General features: G+C 47.2%; 1 protein-coding gene across 2 annotated transcripts in view; it reads right to left on the bottom strand.

The window, feature by feature from the left end:
• TMEM18 (transmembrane protein 18) overlaps nucleotides 1-18,520 on the bottom strand; it is a 67,356-nt gene that overhangs the window by 37,113 nt on the left and 11,723 nt on the right. For both annotated transcript variants that reach the window (XM_078647882.1, XM_078647881.1), the window contains exons 2-3: nucleotides 15,555-15,675; nucleotides 2,761-2,815 (exon numbers count right to left, since the gene is read on the bottom strand). In XM_078647882.1, the coding sequence (XP_078504008.1) occupies nucleotides 2,761-2,815; nucleotides 15,555-15,675 (176 nt within the window). The remainder of the gene's footprint in view (nucleotides 1-2,760; nucleotides 2,816-15,554; nucleotides 15,676-18,520) is intronic.

Raw genomic sequence — 18,520 nt, 5'->3', positions numbered from 1 at the left:
GTCTTCTGAGGCCACTTTACATGTTATCAATTGGTTATTTTTAAGATTACATGTTCAAAATTGGGTAGCTTATCCTGGAAAACGTGGAGGGGGGTTCAAACAAGGAAGTGATTGTATGCAGTAAGTGAAATACTGGACTACTCTGCTTTGTTGACTCTCTGCAAGAAAAAGGAGAGAACAATACTTAATTATACAGTTGAAAGCAGAATTTTAGGAAAGAACACCCTTTGCATTGCATAAAATATGTACAGTGTGTAAAAAGAAGAGTGTTAAACATGTTCTCTTTCAAGTACAACTAACAACGGGCACTGATTAAAATGAGAATGTTTAGGTTTTATTTACCTTTTATGAGTAAATTGTTGATATATAGGCCAGTCATATTATGCAATTCTGTCGCTGCGATGTTTACCATATAATTATGGATTTACCGCACTTGCCATATAATTTGCTACATAAATTGCAAATGTCATTAAAAAAAGGTTGCTTCAAGCTCAAAAGGTGCAACACAATACTACTGGAGAACGTAGAGTATAATTCCACATGTATTGCATTTTTTACACATAACTTTGGTAACCCTGGCACATTTAGTTCTTCACTGCTTCATAATGTTAGTGGCCTTTATAATTGTGGTATAAGGAATATAGGCTGTGCAAGACGCAACCTCCATGAAGGTTAACTGCTTAGTTAATGTATGCGTAATAACTAAGACACTTTGAATTTGCTCAGAGCGTCTTAAACGTAGCTACAGCTAGTATAAATACTGCAAGAATGTTGTATCCTGGTTTCAATGTGTTCATCCTCTGCCAGTGAGTTCCTCCTAGAATGATGTAATATGGAGTGATGGGGGTCAGAGACTACAGTTGAGAGGGCTGGGCAGCATGCTGGCTGCTCCTGGTGGGGCTAGTCCTGGACTGAACATCTGGACATGTAACTTGTACAATTAATACTTCTGAAATACTACAACCTGCCTGGAGTGAATCACTACAATTCTGAGGCTATGCTGTTCTTTTCCGTTTTCCTTTTTGGAAGAAAGGAGGATATGTTGTATCCTGGTTTCAATGTGTTCATGCTCTGCCAGTGAGTCCCTCCACAAATTCCCATTACTGTTGCTTATTATGCCTTCTGCGTTGCATGGAATGACCATGATTGTCCGATCAGTTTCCTGATCGGAGCATTATTATTGTGGTATGCCTTGCTTGTTTACAGAGCTCATTTACTGTTGGTTTTTCCATGTATGCACACCGTTTTTTTTTTCGACAAGAACAAGTCATGGGTTCTCACCAACATATTCTTTCTTGCACACATTGCCCCACACTGGTGTGTCACAGTCCTTTTGTCACAGTGCACAGTCCTTTGACCTCGATAAAAAGGTGTGTTCCTTGGGTTGTTTTTCCCATTGTTACGGTGCACATTGTCTTTGCCTTCACACAAGGTGAATAGCATGGGTGGTCTTAGTCCCATTGCTACAGTTACAATACACACCGTTTTTACCTCTTTATGGGGTGTGTTGCGCAGGTTCCAATCCCGTTGCTACAGTGCATTACTTGTGCACAAAGTTTTACCTCCACGAGGTGTTTTGCATGGGCCCCATTACCGTTGCTCAGTGCATATTGTCTGTACCTCTCCACGAGGTGCGTCCTTACACATGGTGCACAACATGTGACCTCAATTAGAGGTGCGTTCGTTCACGGACTTACACTCATTTATACTCTTTTCTCTCAGTGCACAATTTACCTTTCTTCAGGTGTGTAGTGTAAGTTGTACTCGGTTTCTAATAGTACACAACATATTTATCTCTACTTGAGATTGCATTTGCACATTCGAATTGTTACCTTTTTGTGTGTGTAGTTTGGGTTCTAGTCCCATTTCTACAGTGGATGGGTTACTGTTACGCCAAACAGGGTGTTTTTTTTTTTTTTACTTTATGCTTCTTGTCTCGCCTTTAACTCTTTAACCCAGTGCTCTTTACTATTTTTTATTAATTTTTCATCATGCGATGGAGTAGTAGTAATGTCTTGTATTTCTCCTCTTCTCCGTTTTCTTGTTTTCTCCTGCTCGGACTTGCTTTTTGCATACCTTTCTGGCCAGTAGGGGTGCATGGAGTAGTCAATCTCTTGTATTATTTATAGAAAGGAGGATGGGTAATGGTTTATGTTTATCTGTTTGCTCCTTTCTATTGTTGTTTCCTTCCATTTTCCCACTGCTCTTCTTGTATCTCCCTGGTTCTCTCTACTCTCTTCCGCTCATCTAGCTTCAGTTTTCTCCCTATATCCGCTATGCTGTTCTTTTCCGTTTTCCTTTTTGGAAGAAAGTAGGATATGTTGCATCCTGGTTTCAATGTGTTCATGCTCTGCCAGTGAGTTCCTCCTAGAATGATGTAATATGGAGTGATGGGGGACAGAGACTACAGTTGGACTGAACATCTGGACGAGTAACTTGAACAATAAATACTCCTGAAATACTACTACCTACCTGGAGTTAATCACTGCAAAGAATTTTCAAAGCAGGCAAGCTGTGTCAATGGAAAGTAGCCTCTCATTTGTTAACAAACCAAGGGTAAAAAAATATATTGGGAAACTAGATTTGTCTCGCCATGAGGATGCTACGTTCTCAATGTTTACAGAAACATTTTAAAACTTTTGAGCAGGACTTAATTTTATTCAGAAGGATTCTTGTGTGAAGATATCAAATGGCATTAAGTGAGCAACTCTGTGCCTCAATCAACACAAATAATAAAAAAAATGAGGACTCATAATTTACCTCCAGTTCATTGCAGCAAATTCATTGATGTATTCAGCACTGTACACTAACGCCACTGGAAAAAAAAAATATCTGTCACTTTCTTCAAAGACTGTTGTTAAAATCCCATATCAACATTTATGCCCCATTTGGCTGTGCCAACACAGTTGTTATACAAGGGAAGTTATTACAATTTGCAAATCCTGCTTTAAAACTGAAAAGATAACTACTGCTAAATTGTGAAGGTGGCGCACATGCACGTAATCTTAAGTCCTCCACCCATAAATTTTCTTCTATAGTGCCCCACACCACCACATCGAAGAGAACAAATTAGCTTATTCCAATTACTTATCTGCACAGATACGGAATAGATGGTGGATCAGCTGCATACAAGAGCTGTATAATAAGGAATAAAACATCAATACTGCAAGTAACGTACTTACTCCAATGCCTTGGCATCCTTTCCTCAACATTCTTGGGAAGATTTTCGCATATCCAGAAACTCAGATGGGGAGGACAGATAATTCAGACAGTCCGTACTCTGGTCAACAACATTTTCGACATGGTATAGAAAATGGAGCATCAGCTCTGGAAAAGCCATCACAACGCATTCTGCAAATACTTGGTTTTGTTTGTGCACAGAAGGTAAAGCAGATGAGGGGGTTAGACTACATGCTGTACAGTACTACACCCGAGAGACCCCAAACGTCAGTGTTAAAGTCCAGTATGATTCCCTCAGCCTTTCATAATTGAACTATTGATATGGATACTAATGTATTATGAAATAATAGCACTCCAGAATAAAATTCCACTTGGTTAAACGCGCAAACCAAAAGCTCAAAGGCCACAACACTGCCTAGGTACAAACTGAATAAGTGAATGAAATCCAAAAGTGTACATGATTCCCGAATGGAAGAGAATAATCTATTTGTATGTATATCCTTACCACCCACCACCTTGATGTTCACCAATGTTTAGCACTGCAGAGTACATATGATGCAAAAAGCAAGGCAAGCCTTGGAGTCTGTTAGCCAGGATTGCGGGCTGCCACACACAGTAAACGGTTTTGTGGTTATTTTAATGCCCATGTTAATGTAGAAAAAAACCTTAATTAGAAAGTGGGATGTCATGAAGAAAATCATTGGCCCAATCAGAAGAGTACATGGATGGTCACAGAAAAAGGACACAAAGAAAAATTGTGTCTATAGATTTGCAAGTCAAACAAAATAAGGATTGAAGCCTCAGAGCAGGCGAGTACAGAAACATTCCCCGTCCTCCAGTGTCCCATCGGTGGACCGAAGTAATGACCTAGCCACGTACTTCAACGATAAAATCGCCCGTATACTAGTTTCCCTCCCCCCTCCCGGGCCCACCAGCCACTTGGACAATCCGACACCCCCCAGGCAAACCGAAAGTCATCCTCGTCCTCAACTTGAGACATTCAGGCCAGTAACATGTCTGGAAGTCGAGCGAACCATGACCAAAATGAGAAGTGGTTCACCACTTGATGCGGCTCCCATCAGATTCCTCAAAACCGTGGCCCCTGTCATCGTTCCCACGGTCACGGAGCTCATTAATAGCTCACTTACCCAGGGATCTGTCCCTGCCAGCTGGAAGAGCGCGGTGGTAAAAGCACTCCTTAAAAAACCACAGCTCGATCCAGCAGACATGGGAAACTATCGTCCAATTTCTCTCCTACCGGCAATCAGCAAGCTAGCTGAGAAACTGGTCAACAGACAATTGTCCCAGTTCTTTGAAACAAACAACATCTTACGAGAATCCCAAACTGGTTTCCGCCCGGGCCATGGCACAGATACTGCCCTCCTCGCCGTCATCGAGGAGGCAAGGCGCATACTGGATTCAGGAGGGTCAGTGGCAGTGATCCTCCTGGATCTCAGCGCAGCCTTCGACACAGTCAACCACCGTGTCCTCCTCCATCGGCTCGCGGCAGCAGTGATCACCGGGACGGCACTTAGTTGGACAGAATCCTTCCTCACCGGACGCACGTTCCAGGTATGGGACGGCATCTACCACTCAGCCACCCTCCCCCTCACAAGCGGGGTCCCTCAGGGATCTTCCCTGAGCCCGACGCTTTTTAACGCATATATGGCTCCCCTGGAAGACGTGGTGACACCATTTAACATAAAAATGGTAAGCTACGCTGATGACACTCAACTGGTCGTCTCTCTATCCCAACTAGTCGACCACCCGGAGAAACTTGCGAACTGCCTTACCCAAATACACAGCTGGATGAGTGATTCATCACTAAAATTAAATGGGTCTAAAACCGAAGTGATGCTCCTGGGAAAACAATGGGCAACCATCCCCCCAACAGTCTGGCCCGACGTATTCGGAGAAATCCCCTCCCCGAAGCGTGAAATCAAAACCCTTGGAGTATGGCTCGAACCGGAGCTCACCATGAAGACGCAAGCGGCCAAAACTGCTGGCACCTGTTTTGGGCTCATGCGCACCACCCGTAAGATCCTCCCATTACTACCACCTGCCTCTAGGAAACTTCTTATCCAGGGGCTAGTATTGTCCCGTCTTGACTACAGCAATATGATCTACCTGGGCGCTCCAGAGGCCACTCTGACTAGACTACAGCGGACACAGAACGCTGCGGCCCGTCTGCTCACGAACCTTCCTTCGAGAGTGTCAGCAAAACCAGCCCTCAAGGCCTTGCACTGGCTCCCTGTTCGCCAAAGAGTGGAATTCAAAGCCATGTGTACAACACACAAACTTATCAACGGAACTGGCCCTACTATCCTCAGCAGCCTGGTCACCCCCTACAAAGCATCCATATCCCTCCGTTCAGACAGTGAGCACCTGGCCAACGTCCCCAAATTCAAAAGGACCCGCACCGGAGGCCGACGATTCTCGGTGCAAGCGGCCGTGAGATGGAATTCCCTCCCACGCACCCTCAGACTGGAAGCCAGCTACCTGACCTTTCGCAAAAAACTGAAAACGCACCGATTCCCGAAATAACTGTTCCTCCTCCCTCCCTCTCCGTACAGGATAAACAATCTCCTTACAGCGCGGGGATGCCCTTGGGTCACCAGGCGCTATACAAATCGCTAAAATAAAAAAAATAAAAAAACGCCTGTTACAAGAGTTCTTCAGAACCCACCTACTTTCTGAATTCGAGTTGTTGCCAAATTCGAATTGAGGGGAGACATGGAACTTCACGCCTTTATGTTGGGAAGTAAAATAGAGCGTTAGGGCTATGGCTTTTTCTGTCATGGTTTCTGGGTAGGCTATTTCGCTCCACCCTCTCTGACCTTCATTCACCCCCATTTCTACCTGCCAGGCTCCTATTTAATCATAGTCTGGCTTTCTCCTCTGTCTATCCACTTGAATAAAGAACTTATTCTGCTATGCCAAGTTCCGCAATACACCTCAAGCTTCACGGTTTATTTGAGCACTGAGATATACCAGCCATGTGAGGGAAACACACTAGTAAGAGACATCCGCAGGTAAAAAGAAAAAAAAGTGCCAGCTGGTTAGTATAATCCAAGAAGCTAGGTTTATTCGATGGGGGCAATTACTGATGAGCCCATTGATGAGGATACACAAGTTGACCAAAACCAGTTGTGAAGGATGGTTTGGGAGCTATGTGGTCCAGTTGACAAAAAGGGTAAATGCAGAGTGCACCTGGCCGGATGTGATGTATGAAGGTTCCCTGGCCGAATTCTGAGAGGTGATACAGGGGACAAAGCTTACAAGGCAACTCAGACCTCATTGCAGGGAGCCGTGTAGAGTCCACGGTAAAGAAGGTCCCAAAGCCAAAGGTACAAGAGAGACATGGGGGCAAACACTGCTGAATGTGGATTAAGGCATATATGAACCTGCCAGAATTAATATAGGATGGATTGACGATGTTTAAGAGATCAGGGGAGTGAGTGCATATCAGGCGCGGTGCGTCCATTGGGGCGTTGCCCCCCCCGCCCGCAGCTCCCTCTGACCTTAAGTCTCTGAACTTAAGTAAACTGAACCAGATTACTTAAGTTCAAAGACGCTGAGGGAGAACTGACAATCATGCATACAAGGGAGACTACCCACCCACAGTAGATTAAACGAGGCCCCAGTAGGGGGTCCTAAGTTAAGCCCAATGCCACCCAAGCAAGAAAAATACAGAGATCAGTCACTACGATAGGTACAAAAATATATGGTTTATTAATTTTTTATAAAGACATATTTCTGAAGGATGTTACACATAATACATATAAAAACATCCAAAACAAAAGATAACAAAACATATCATCCCAGACTCCTCTTGCATACTGCACATACATAGCCTCATAATCGCCACCATTCAACACACAGCCTAATCTCAAACACACAAATAAATCATATTCACACAAACAACAAGACATTAATCCACGCCACATGATGGTCCTGAGGCCGGATGATGCGGCTCATCGTAGTACAGGGGACAGGGGTAGATATCATCCAGTTTCCCTGAACTAAAAACGCCTATGCGCGTTTCGGTGTGTGGCCCCAGCTGGGGCTACACCTTCTTCAGGGCGGAAAACACAACAATAAATAAAGAGGGAGTGGGACGACAGAACTCCAGGCAGTAGAGATGCGCATGCCCATTAGGAGAGTGTGGGTTGAGCAAAGGCTCAAACCTCGGTCTCCGAATGGGCAGGCGGGCGAGTAGTAACCGTGCCCTAAGCCTCGTTGTTGGCTACAATTTCACATTTTCCATCATTTACAACACGTTTTCCAGCAACGGTGGATTTAAAAATCACTTGGCCTTCTAGATTTCACAAAAGGTGCTTCGAACTTGGATCACACAGTTTTCGGCTGGGGGGGGGGGGGGGGGGGAGATCACTTCTGTGAAACATCTCCTTCCTTCAATGGGGCAGCTCAGCATACTTACATTTCATTTGCTTAGCATTTAGAACACGGCCAGGAGATAAGTCAGAACTATTTGCGCACAGTTGCTGTCATTTGCAAATTGAGTTTGCGATGCCGAATATTGTAGTTTGAAGATGTGGTGCCCTCTTGGTATGTTTTTCAAATCGAAACAATATGCCCTGCATTTTGAATCTAAAAGTATGTTGTTCTTTTACCTGTTACTTTTTTGGTCGCTCCGGTCTTGTCTGACAGTATTAATGTGTCTTACTTATTGCGGTGCTGGGTCGCACACCACTTGTGCATCAAACGTATCTTTTTATCTTTGCTAGTCGAGTAAATACAACTTTGGTCATTTAAATATGTAACTCTTCTAAAGCCCCTTGTGCTGCGGTACTGGAGTGTGGGAAGGTCCCCAGGGAAAGTGTGTGAGTGTGTATGTGGGGGGTGGGGGGGCCACATGTTAGCAGGGTCAAGCACTGCAGGCCTCAAGATCAGAGACTGCGACCAGGGTGTCACTGTGGATGGACAGAGGGTAAACCAGGCACCTGCGAGTTCACCGCGAGACGTCTGCTTTCAGTTGAGGTTTGGAATTAACCCATAATTACTGCCATTCCTTAATGACTGGTGTCCCAGGGTCACAAAGGCGCCTGGGTCTGGCTACAGCGTTTACTGCGGCGCAACATACTTACAGCAAGTAATAATGTGCCAAAGAAGATTTCCCTGAGGTGGTATATTAAGCCATACGCGTCATTACTTCTAAGATTTTCACCAATCAGTGAGCTGGAAAATAAAGTAGCACGTGCGAATTGGTCCGATCACATCTCAGGCAATCCCTTTTCGCTGTAGTCGGGCTGGGGCAGAGTCAGTCAATTGCCAACAGGGCTGGAACTGAGGCAAGGGAGGGGGTGGCGGCTGAAATGGGGCGAGTGAGTCATCATAGAGAGTACTGCAAGGAGGAATAGAGCACGTGACAGTCCGCCTTTGGTTTGGCAGTACGTATTAGATTCATTTTACAAACACTGCCCCCACATAAATTGACAATAAGAAAAATGTGATAGTAAAACTGTTCTGCCTTCTTTAATTTGTCAAAACCACAATTTAAGATTGTTTATAGGGTTAAGGCACCTGCTGCAGGCATCTCTCGGCATCAGGCAAGTCGCATGATATGCCAGTAATACAGCTTAGGTGGTTAACCACTTGGATGCTAAGGCACTTTCAGATTCTTCATTGAATTTCCATTGAAATCAATGGAAACTCCATGACGAGCTGAGCTCGTCATGAGCGTCCACGGCTCAGGTGGTTAATGTACTTGCTGGAGAGGTCTGTGTTCACTCTGATCATAGGTTTGAATTATAAAATAACTTAGAGGGTCAAAAGTACCTACTGCAGAATGTTGTATGTAAGTTGTAGGTCACTGATTTGAATTATCGGTAAGATTGCTCACTAAGTTGTTGCATGTGTTCAGAGATGCATGTATAACCAGCAGATCACGCGTTACAAACGTGTAAAGTAGCTTTATGAGGTATTCACCCACTGCAAAACCTGTAAGGCAACTGAAACTTTTATTATTTTAAGGTTGGTTAAAGTGTGTTTTTTTTGACAAGTATCAATCCTTATTATAAAGTGCCAAAAACCGATTCAGAATGCAGTGGTACAATGAATAACTCAGTGAGTTGAACACTTGCCGATTGAACCTTCAGTACCTTATAGCTCACGAGTGCAAATCTGAGCCTTCAAACTTCCACACACTTCAGTTGACAATTGGCTGAGTTGCTATAGGTGATTTTTTGAACGCTCTGCGTGTTCATGACATATTTAGAGCGCCTAGAGCGTGGCCATAGTCCTCCAAGCGCTGTCTTGTTTACAGTCGGAGATGCCAGCCCTAGATAAAAGGGGATCTCATGCCCCAGGACTTTCTCTCCAGTGCCTGATCAAATTTGATTCAGGGTCCCAGTACAGTTCAAGGTAAAGCCCCTCATGGCCATACTGGCATAGATAAGAGATATGTGAATCAGATATAGATATTTTTCTCTGCCTGAGGAGTGGATTGAATCACATCAATGTTTGAATGTTATTGTAATGAAAATACAGCATCATCATTATGTAGTGTTTAGGTTCCTTTCTAGAAAGGCCTTCACCCTTGCGAATGGCGCAATGTGTACCCATAGTCAGTTCAGAGTGCAAAGTCACCTTTGGACTAAACCATTGAATCATAGAACACCTGAAATGACATGTGTTCTAAAGCACGAGTCTGCAGGAAGACTCCTGCAACCTACAAAAGACACAGCTTACCTGGCAAGGATATAAACTGGATGCACTACAATTACTTGGATGTACTAACACAAGTTCTGCCTCAGAACTATGGATTCATACAGTCTACATTAAATAAGAAACTGCCTCATTCAGGCTTTTCTTTAACTGGCAAAGACACCTATCCTCAGGTACTACATCGACTGTCTTGGTTGTGTTGATTCTGAGATGTCATTTGTTACCCAGACTCAATGGGGGTACTCAAGAGTATCGGTCTCTGTTTTTCCTGTCTTATTAAATTCTCCCCATCTGAGCACAACAGAGGTTAACATAATTGCATCCAAATTAGGCTAATGTGACGCCATTTAAAAAAGCATGCCAGTCAAAACCATCGGAAGTGGTCAAAATTCACCCTCAAGCTTCCCAACTTGGGACACATCACACAAGCATTGCAGGCCTTACAGAGTTGACAGATAAGGGAAGAAACTCAGTTCAAAAGTCTGTCACTCATCAATCAATCAATGACATTTATAGAGCGCACTACTTACCCGTAGGGTCTCAAGGCGCTTGGGGGGGGGGGGGGGGGAATGCCGTTACTGCTCGAACAGCCAGGTCTTCAGCTTCTTCCTGAAGGAGAGGTGGTCTTGGGTCAGGCGCAGGTCGGGAGGGAGGGAGTTCCAGGTCTTGGCGGCCAGGTAGGAGAAGGACCTTCCTCCTGTTGTCGCTCTTCGGATACGGGGGACGGCGGCGAGGGCGTGGCTGGCTGATCGGAGGTGGCGTTTGGGAGCGTAGAAGTTGATTCGGTTGTTGAGGTAGCTCGGGCCTTGATCGTGCAGGGCTTTGTGTGCGTGCGTGAGGAGACGGAAGGTGATTCTTTTGTTGACGGGGAGCCAATGCAGGTCTCTCAGATGTCCGGAGATGTGGCTGTTTCGTGGGATGTCGAGGATGAGTCTGGCTGAGGCGTTCTGGATCCGCTGGAGTCTCTTCTGGAGCTTGGCGGTGGTACCGGCGTAGAGGGCGTTGCCGTAGTCCAGTCGGCTGGTGACGAGGGCCTGGGTGACGGTCTTCCTGGTCTCGGTGGGGATCCACCAGAAGATCTTCCGTAGCATGCGTAAGATGTTGAAGCACGACGAGGAAACGGCGTTGACTTGCCTGGTCATGGAGAGGGAGGAGTCCAGGATGAAGCCCAGGTTGCGTGCGTGGTCCGTCGGTTTGGGTGCGGTGCCCAGGGTGGGGGGCCACCAGGAGTCGTCCCGGGCAGAGGGCGAGGAGCCCAGGATGAGGACCTCCGTCTTGTCTGAGTTCAGTTTCAGGCGGCTGGTCGTCATCCACTCGGCTACATCTTTCATCCCTTCGTGCAGATTGGCTCTGGCGGCGGCGGGGTCGTTGGTCAGGGAGAGGATCAGCTGGGTGTCGTCGGCGTAGGAGATTATGTTGAGGTTGTGTTGGCGTGCGATGGCCGCGAGGGGGCTCATGTAGACGTTGAAGAGGGTGGGGCTCAGCGAGGATCCTTGAGGGACGCCGCAGATGACTTCGGTGGCTTCTGATTTGTACGGTGGTAGGCGGACTCTCTGTGTTCTTCCGTCGAGGAAGGAGATGATCCATTCCAGTGCCTTCTCCTGGATTCCGACGTTGCTGAGTCGCTGCACTAGGGTGCGGTGGCAGACCGTGTCGAATGCCGCGGAGAGGTCTAGGAGGATGAGGGCCGCTGTATCTCCGTTGTCCATCAGGGCTCGGATGTCGTCGGTGGCAGCGATGAGGGCGGTCTCGGTGCTGTGGTTGGCTCGGAAGCCAGACTGTGAGGGGTCGAGGGATCCATTCGTCTCGAGGAAGGCGGCCAGCTGTTTGTTGACGGTCTTCTCGATGACTTTGGCTGGAAACGGGAGGAGCGAGATGGGGCGGTAATTCTTGAGTTCGGTGGGGTCCGCTGTGGGTTTCTTGAGGAGAGCGCTGAGTTCGGCGTGCTTCCAGCTCTCGGGGAAGGTGGCGGTGTCGAAGGAGGTGTTGATGATGTCCCGCAGGTGGGGTGCGATGACAGCGTCGGCCATGTTGAAGACGTGGTGAGGGCAGGGGTCGGTCGGAGATCCGGAGTGGATGGAGTTCATCGTGCGGACGGTGTCTTCGGTGCTGATCGGGGTCCAGGCGCGGAGGGTGGTGGTGGTGGGGGGCGTTGGTGCGTCCGTGGGGTGCGTCGGTTGAATGCTGAAGCTGTTGTGTATGTCCGTGATCTTGTTGTGGAAGTAGGAGGCGAGGGAGTTGCAGAGGTCTTGCGATGGGGTGATGTCGTTGTTTCCGGCGTTGGGGTTGGAGAGCTCTTTCACGATGTTGAAGAGTTCCTTGCAGTTGTGTGCGTTGTTGTCCAGCCGGTCCTTGAATGCAGTTTTCTTGGCGGCGTGGATCAGTTGGTGGTGCTTCCGGGTGGCGAGCTTGAGGGTGGTCATGTTGTCCGGTGTTGGTTCCCTTCTCCAGACTTTCTCGAGGGCTCGGCAGTTCTTCTTGGAGCTCTTGAGTTCGTCGGTGAACCATGGGGCTTTCTTGCTGCCGGGTCTGCTGGTCGGGGTCCTCAGAGGGGCGAGTTCGTCCGCGCAGTTGCTGATCCACTTCGAGAGGTTGTCGGCGGCCTGGCTGGCGTTCGCTGAGCTGGCAGGAGGGTGCTGTCTCAGAGAAGCGGCGAGCTGGTCGGCAGTGATCTTGTTCCAGCTTCTACGGGCCACCTGTTGTTGGTGGTGGTGGATCGTCGTTCTTCTGAAGGTGAAGTGGACACAGCTGTGGTCCGTCCAGTGGAGTTCTGTGGCGTGGCTGAAGGCGATGTCTTTGCTGGATGAGAAGACGGCGTCGAGTGTGTGTCCGGCGAGGTGGGTGGGGGTGGACACCAGCTGCTTGAGTCCGAGGTTGGCGAGGTTGTCGAGCAGGGTGATGGTGTTGCGGTCGTTGTTGTTCTCCAGGTGGAAGTTGAGGTCCCCCAGGAGGATGTAGTCAGCGGAGGGGAGGGCATGTGGGCTGACGAAGTCGGCGATGTCCTCGCTGAATTGTGTGCGTGGTCCCGGGGGTCGGTAGATCAGGGAGCCTCTGAGGGTTGTCTTCGGGTCGGTGTGGATCTGGAAGTGCAGGTGTTCGGCGGTCGTTAGGGTGTCGTCGGTGCTGGTCGTGATGCGGATGGTGTTCCTGTGGATGACGGTGATGCCTCCTCCCATCTGGTTGGTGGTGCGGTCCCTCCGGGTGATCTTGTAGCCCTCTGGGATGGCGATGGCGATGTCGGGCGCTGAAGAGGCGTTCATCCAGGTCTCCGTGAGGAAGGCAACGTCAGGGGCTGTGGTGTCGAGGAGGTTCCAGAGTTCGATGGCGTGTCTGTGGACGGAGCGGGTGTTGAGCAGGATGCACTTCAGGTGGTTGCTGCTGGTGTTCGGCTTCGGCTTGGCGGGCGTTGGTGCAGGGCAGGTCCGGATGCAGGTGAACTTGCAGGCGTGGCAGCTGAAGGGTCCGTGGGTGCGTCGTGGGGTGGCTCGGTGGCATCCTGGGATTCGGCCGGTGTTGAGTGCGATGAGGGTGGCGGCGGTGTACGTCAGGCGGGTTGGCCGGGGTCCTTGTGGGCCAAGGGTCCTGGCACTGGGCGCGGTCCAGGCGCGGACGGGCGTAGACGGGCTTACCTTTGGCGCGCCTTCGGCGCACAATCGGCGCGCCCGCTGCGCGTGACCGCTGCGCGTTCGCACGGTGGAGGCGGGAGCGGGGAGGGTACAGAAGGAAAAAGGGGCGGGGTTAGCGGCGGTGGCGGGAAGCGGGTAGGGAAGACGAAGGGCAACTTATAAACAAGAAACAGGCAATACAGAAAGAAACAATACAAATCAATTACAGCAATGACAACAGGGGCACAGGGTGAGAAGCGGCGCCCAGGAGCCTGTGGGTCAGGCGAGCACGAGCCACGCCGCTCGAAGGCAGGGGGCGTGGTCATGCGACGGCAGCCGGGGCAGCGAGGCAGTCAGGCGGGGAGGAGCACACGCAGCAGCTGGTGGCCGTGCAGCGCGGGGGTGTCCTAGAACTAGGTCACACTCACCTGCGTCGCACGGTCGCCATATATGGCCAAGTGCGCGGGGGGGGCAGAGCAGCTGGGAGGGTACAGAAGGAAAAAGGGGCGGGGTTAGCGGCGGTGCCGGGAAGCGGGGAGGGAAGACGAAGGGCAACTTATAAACAAGAAACAAGAAACAGGCAATACAGAAAGAAACAATACAAATCAATTACAGCAATGACAACAGGGGCACAGGGTGAGAAGCGGCGCCCAGGAGCCTGTGGGTCAGGCGAGCACGAGCCACGCCGCTCGAAGGTAGGGGGCGTGGTCCCGCGACGGCAGCCGGGGCAGCGAGGCAGTCAGGCGGGGAGGAGCACACGCAGCAGCTGGTGGCCGTGCGGCGCGGGGGTGTCCTAGAACTCATCCAAAGTCCTTGCCCCGAAGACCCTCTAGATAAACTGTTCAAGGAGTTCCAGAATTACCAGTCAGGATGTCATGCATATCCAAATCTATTAATCATGAACACTTCTTTGAAAAACACAGTAATTCACTACTCTTAGGTCAGAGCAGTGACAAAACAAGCATGAAGGCAGTCCTCTGAAGTATTCTAATCCACCTGTTTTCCAACCCCTCCACTCCCCAATAAAAGAAGTAGTGGAATGGCAGATGACATCCGCTGTCTCACATCTACTGCACTACTCTGGGTCAAGCAGAAGGTGAGGGAGATCACGGGTGGTCTTTGCTGACAGCACAGCTCGGTCTCAAAGACTAAGAACATATAAGGGTGAGGAGTATAGCTGAATAGCAGGTATCTTTGTCTTTGTGCAAAGAGGCACAATATTGTGGGGAAGTGGATGAGGGCTGCATGACTTTTTTTTATGATTGGGTGGAGAGAGAATTGCAGAATGTTTGAGGGAGGGTGGTATGGCTCTATGGATTACCTTTTATATTTGTTTGCTTTAGGAGAAATGACAGGGCAACAGGAACCTTTAGTTTAAATATATAAAGAATAGGAGAGATTGGTGCAGGCAGGGTCATGTCAAGAATGGTCCCCATAAATACCCTCCACTGCTAATACCGATGAAGAAAGAAAACTGAAGGAGGGGGGGGGGGCAAAGGTGTGCACAACATAAGATTGTACATAGGTACCCATCAGTAAACTGGATTTTCCCAGATTTCCTAGTAACATATTAGGCAAACTGAGTTTCGCTTTTCTGCTCAATATGATCTATCTTGAAAACCCTCACTGGGACATAAGTGTTGCTGAAAGCCTGTCATCTATAACACTTTACAAGACATACAACCTGCCAAATTCAAGTGGTTTTGAAAATTAATCCTTCACTTCCATAGCAGTAACATTTAAGAACTCCATTCTCTTGAATCTTAAACAAGAAATCTTTCTGGGTTTGGGGGGGAATAGTTGCAAGCCAGCCTTGACCTATTTGCATATGGCCATTCCATACAATAAGCTGTTGCTGAAACTCACCATTGGAACAACAATGCACTAGATTGGAGAATTATCACCATAAGTATTTGTAATTTATCAAATTCCTTTTCCTTAAGTTCTCTAAAAAGGCAGTCACGAGGCATGAATGTTATGAAAATGAGATAAATCAATCAAATCAATGAAAATATGAAGACTACAAAATGTATGAAAGCACTTATAATTAAAAAAAACATTTTGATGACGATTTCTACTTACCCATGGAAAGAAAATGACCAATCTGAAGTTTGTAAAATTTGAATGAAATACAGGTGATTAAAATACAGAATAAGTGGAAAACCACAAGTCCAATAAGCCATGGTTCAGACCAATCTATAGGCTGTAAAAAAAAGTTTTAAAAGAAGTGTATTAGAAGAAATTCAGTAATGAACGCAAATTAGCATGTAGACAAAAAAAGTAATAATGCACTGCAGTCACATAAGAACAAACTTAATCTCAGAATTTCCATTTTGCCAGTCCAAAATGTTTGAAGATATGTCTAAAGAATTTCCATGGAAATGTGCCTTCTGTTCGAGGCAGAATGGCACTGTACAAAGTAGTTCGCGATCCAGATAAGATTTGAATTAGGAGTACTTTAAACCCTACTTTCGAAAGTTGAAAGTAAATTGATTTCTTAAACCATATTAAACAAGTAATTCTCTTTTTAAAGGGAAGTGATTAGTGATAGTTACTTTGTAGTTCCAATCGAGAAGCACTTTCCACTCGAATGTTTGCTTAAAACTCTGGTTTCATCGTCAACTCTCCACAAAATCTGGCAGTTTAAGCATGCTGCTAAGTTTAAGCATGCCAGACAAGTGCAGGTCCATGTTAGTTTCCAAATGAAGCTTTGCTCACAGTTAAAGAAAAAAAACCTCTGAATCGATTTTCACCAAAAATGACATGAGGACAGAATATCATCAGAATGTGTGTTGTGGTTTGTTGTAAATCCAGTGATTCGTTTTTTAGATATTTTTATTTGAAAGGTGCATTGGACGGGCTCTGGAGGGTTAACATTTATCCAAAGGCCGTCCATAGTGGGGGACAGGCTGTGGCCATGAGTTGAACCATCAATTTTCCATGTAATAGAATTTCAGAAACAGTTTAAGTAAAGGTATGGTTCAGACGCTATTTTTCTTAAATGGTTTTCATGGAACAGATGTGAGTTATGATTTGAGCAGTGGATCATAAAACTCAAAGTTCAGAGATAATTAGGTTTTGCTTTGACTCCATAATGCCACTTTAATTGTGATTTTCAACTAATCTCTCTGATTTTTCACAGACAAATAAAAAAGTGTTTGCAATCCCAGAAACTTAAATCTTTCTGTAAATATAAACATACACATGTACCCATTGCAGAGTTTGCAACAGTGACTTTGCACTTATGGTTTACATTCAATCATTTTGTTTTTGTTCCTTACAACGTTGGCAATGTTTGAAAAGTCAGCACAAAACTTTACAAAGAAAAGGCGAAGGGGGCTGTTTCATGCAGATCAATCCAGATGGGGAGCTGCTTGAATAGAAGAGGGCTGTCAAATGTCTGCAATGTTGGGGACTGCCCTGCCTGCTGTCAGAGACTTGAGTCTGTCAGGTTTATCAATTCTTAGATATAGCACATCTGTTTAAAGGCTAAGGACAGAAAGATGTGCATAACCTAATTGTAGGAAGCTGGCTCTCTATATAGTGTACTAAAAAGAAGTACACTCTGCAGAGACTCCAATGGGTTCCCAATTGGTTCACAGAGGCTAAAGAAGATAATACTTAAACTCTTTTTTGTGAGAGTGTGGGCGAGCAATTACGCTTATTGGAGGGTAGTGCTAAACATTTATTGTACTCGGAGGCAATAAATAAGACACACAAAGAATAAATCAGTGACCAAATAAGAAAAATAACACTTTTATAGATGTTTTAAAACCAAGAAACTTGTTCAAAGGTAAGTACTGTTTTTGCAATATTCACAGGTAAGAAAAACTTTCAAACCTGTGCGCAATGCAATGCTATTGGAGAAAAAAAAATGTCACAGATACATAAAAGGCAACTACAGATGGTTTTAGGGGGTTCACCCTTCGGGGTACTGAGTTGTAATGGGCCAAGGCCCAAAGTATTACCAGCAGCTCTTCGGGAACCACCCGGGTTCTACCGGGAGCAGGGTGCTGGTGAGACTGGTAGCTGGTGCGCTACGAGGAACGGGGGCTACCCAAAAACAGGCTGCAAAGGGGGACTTGGGAACATGTCCGAGAGTTTCCAAGCGGGGGACTGGGTCACAAGGGGGGCACACAGCTGGTTATTTGTGACCTGGGCTGGGCAGCTCCGGTGCAGAGTCGTTTGGTCAGCTGGGCTGGGTGAGCAAAAAGGTACCTTGCGGTCAGGGACTAACATCTGGCAGAGGAGAAATCAAGGTAGCTGGTCTACTCACAAAGTGGGTCTCAGTGATACTGACGTCCCATGACAGCTGCTTGGTCCTGGTGTAATGAGAATCTGGACTGTGCTCTCACTGTTGATGTTTGGTGCCGGACGTCTGATACCGAACAGTTTGGTGCTGCATGGCTCCGTTCCATTCTGGTGTCTTCACTCTCGGTGGGGAGACAGATCTGACCTTCCAGAGCAGGAGTACCTTCTCCTGGTCATCTGCGGCATCGGATGGGTTGGGGAGCTGCAAGGCGGTGAACCAGACTCTGCTTGTCTATGCCTGCGGACTGCAGGAAATTAGCTCCTTTAATCCAAGGGAGACTGTAGGCGATTTTTTAAGTGTTAGCAGGCTATCCAAGGCTTTCATAGTGCTCCAGCTCGCAGGACGAGTCACTCGGTCAGAAAATGTAGAGAGAGGGCTGAGGACAGGCAGGGTTTCATGAGAAAGTCCAGAGGTCTGCTGTGCTTCTCGTAAGGAAGAGACTCTTTTTCTCTTGCTCTATCTAATCCGAGTTCTTGGGTTAATGGGCGTTGTTGGACCTGGCCCTTTTTGGCAGGTTCACCCCGAAACTTTTTGCTTTTTCCTAGCCTGTTTCTGGGACCTGGAGTTGGTGATTTTAGGCCTCTGCGCACTTTTTCACTGTGGTACAGCGTAAAGTGCGTGAGCTCTCTGTGTATGTGTGGTGAGTGACCTGCCCTCCCATCGGAATTAATGGGGAATATGTATGCCCATGGTAGTTCCTGATGTGTGGGGAGTGCAGGGTCGAGTTTGATATGTG

This window comes from Lissotriton helveticus, chromosome 6 (assembly GCF_964261635.1).
Source record: "Lissotriton helveticus chromosome 6, aLisHel1.1, whole genome shotgun sequence".
Classification (NCBI taxonomy): Eukaryota; Metazoa; Chordata; class Amphibia; order Caudata; family Salamandridae; genus Lissotriton; species Lissotriton helveticus.
This window is presented reverse-complemented; position numbering and strand designations above follow the sequence as displayed.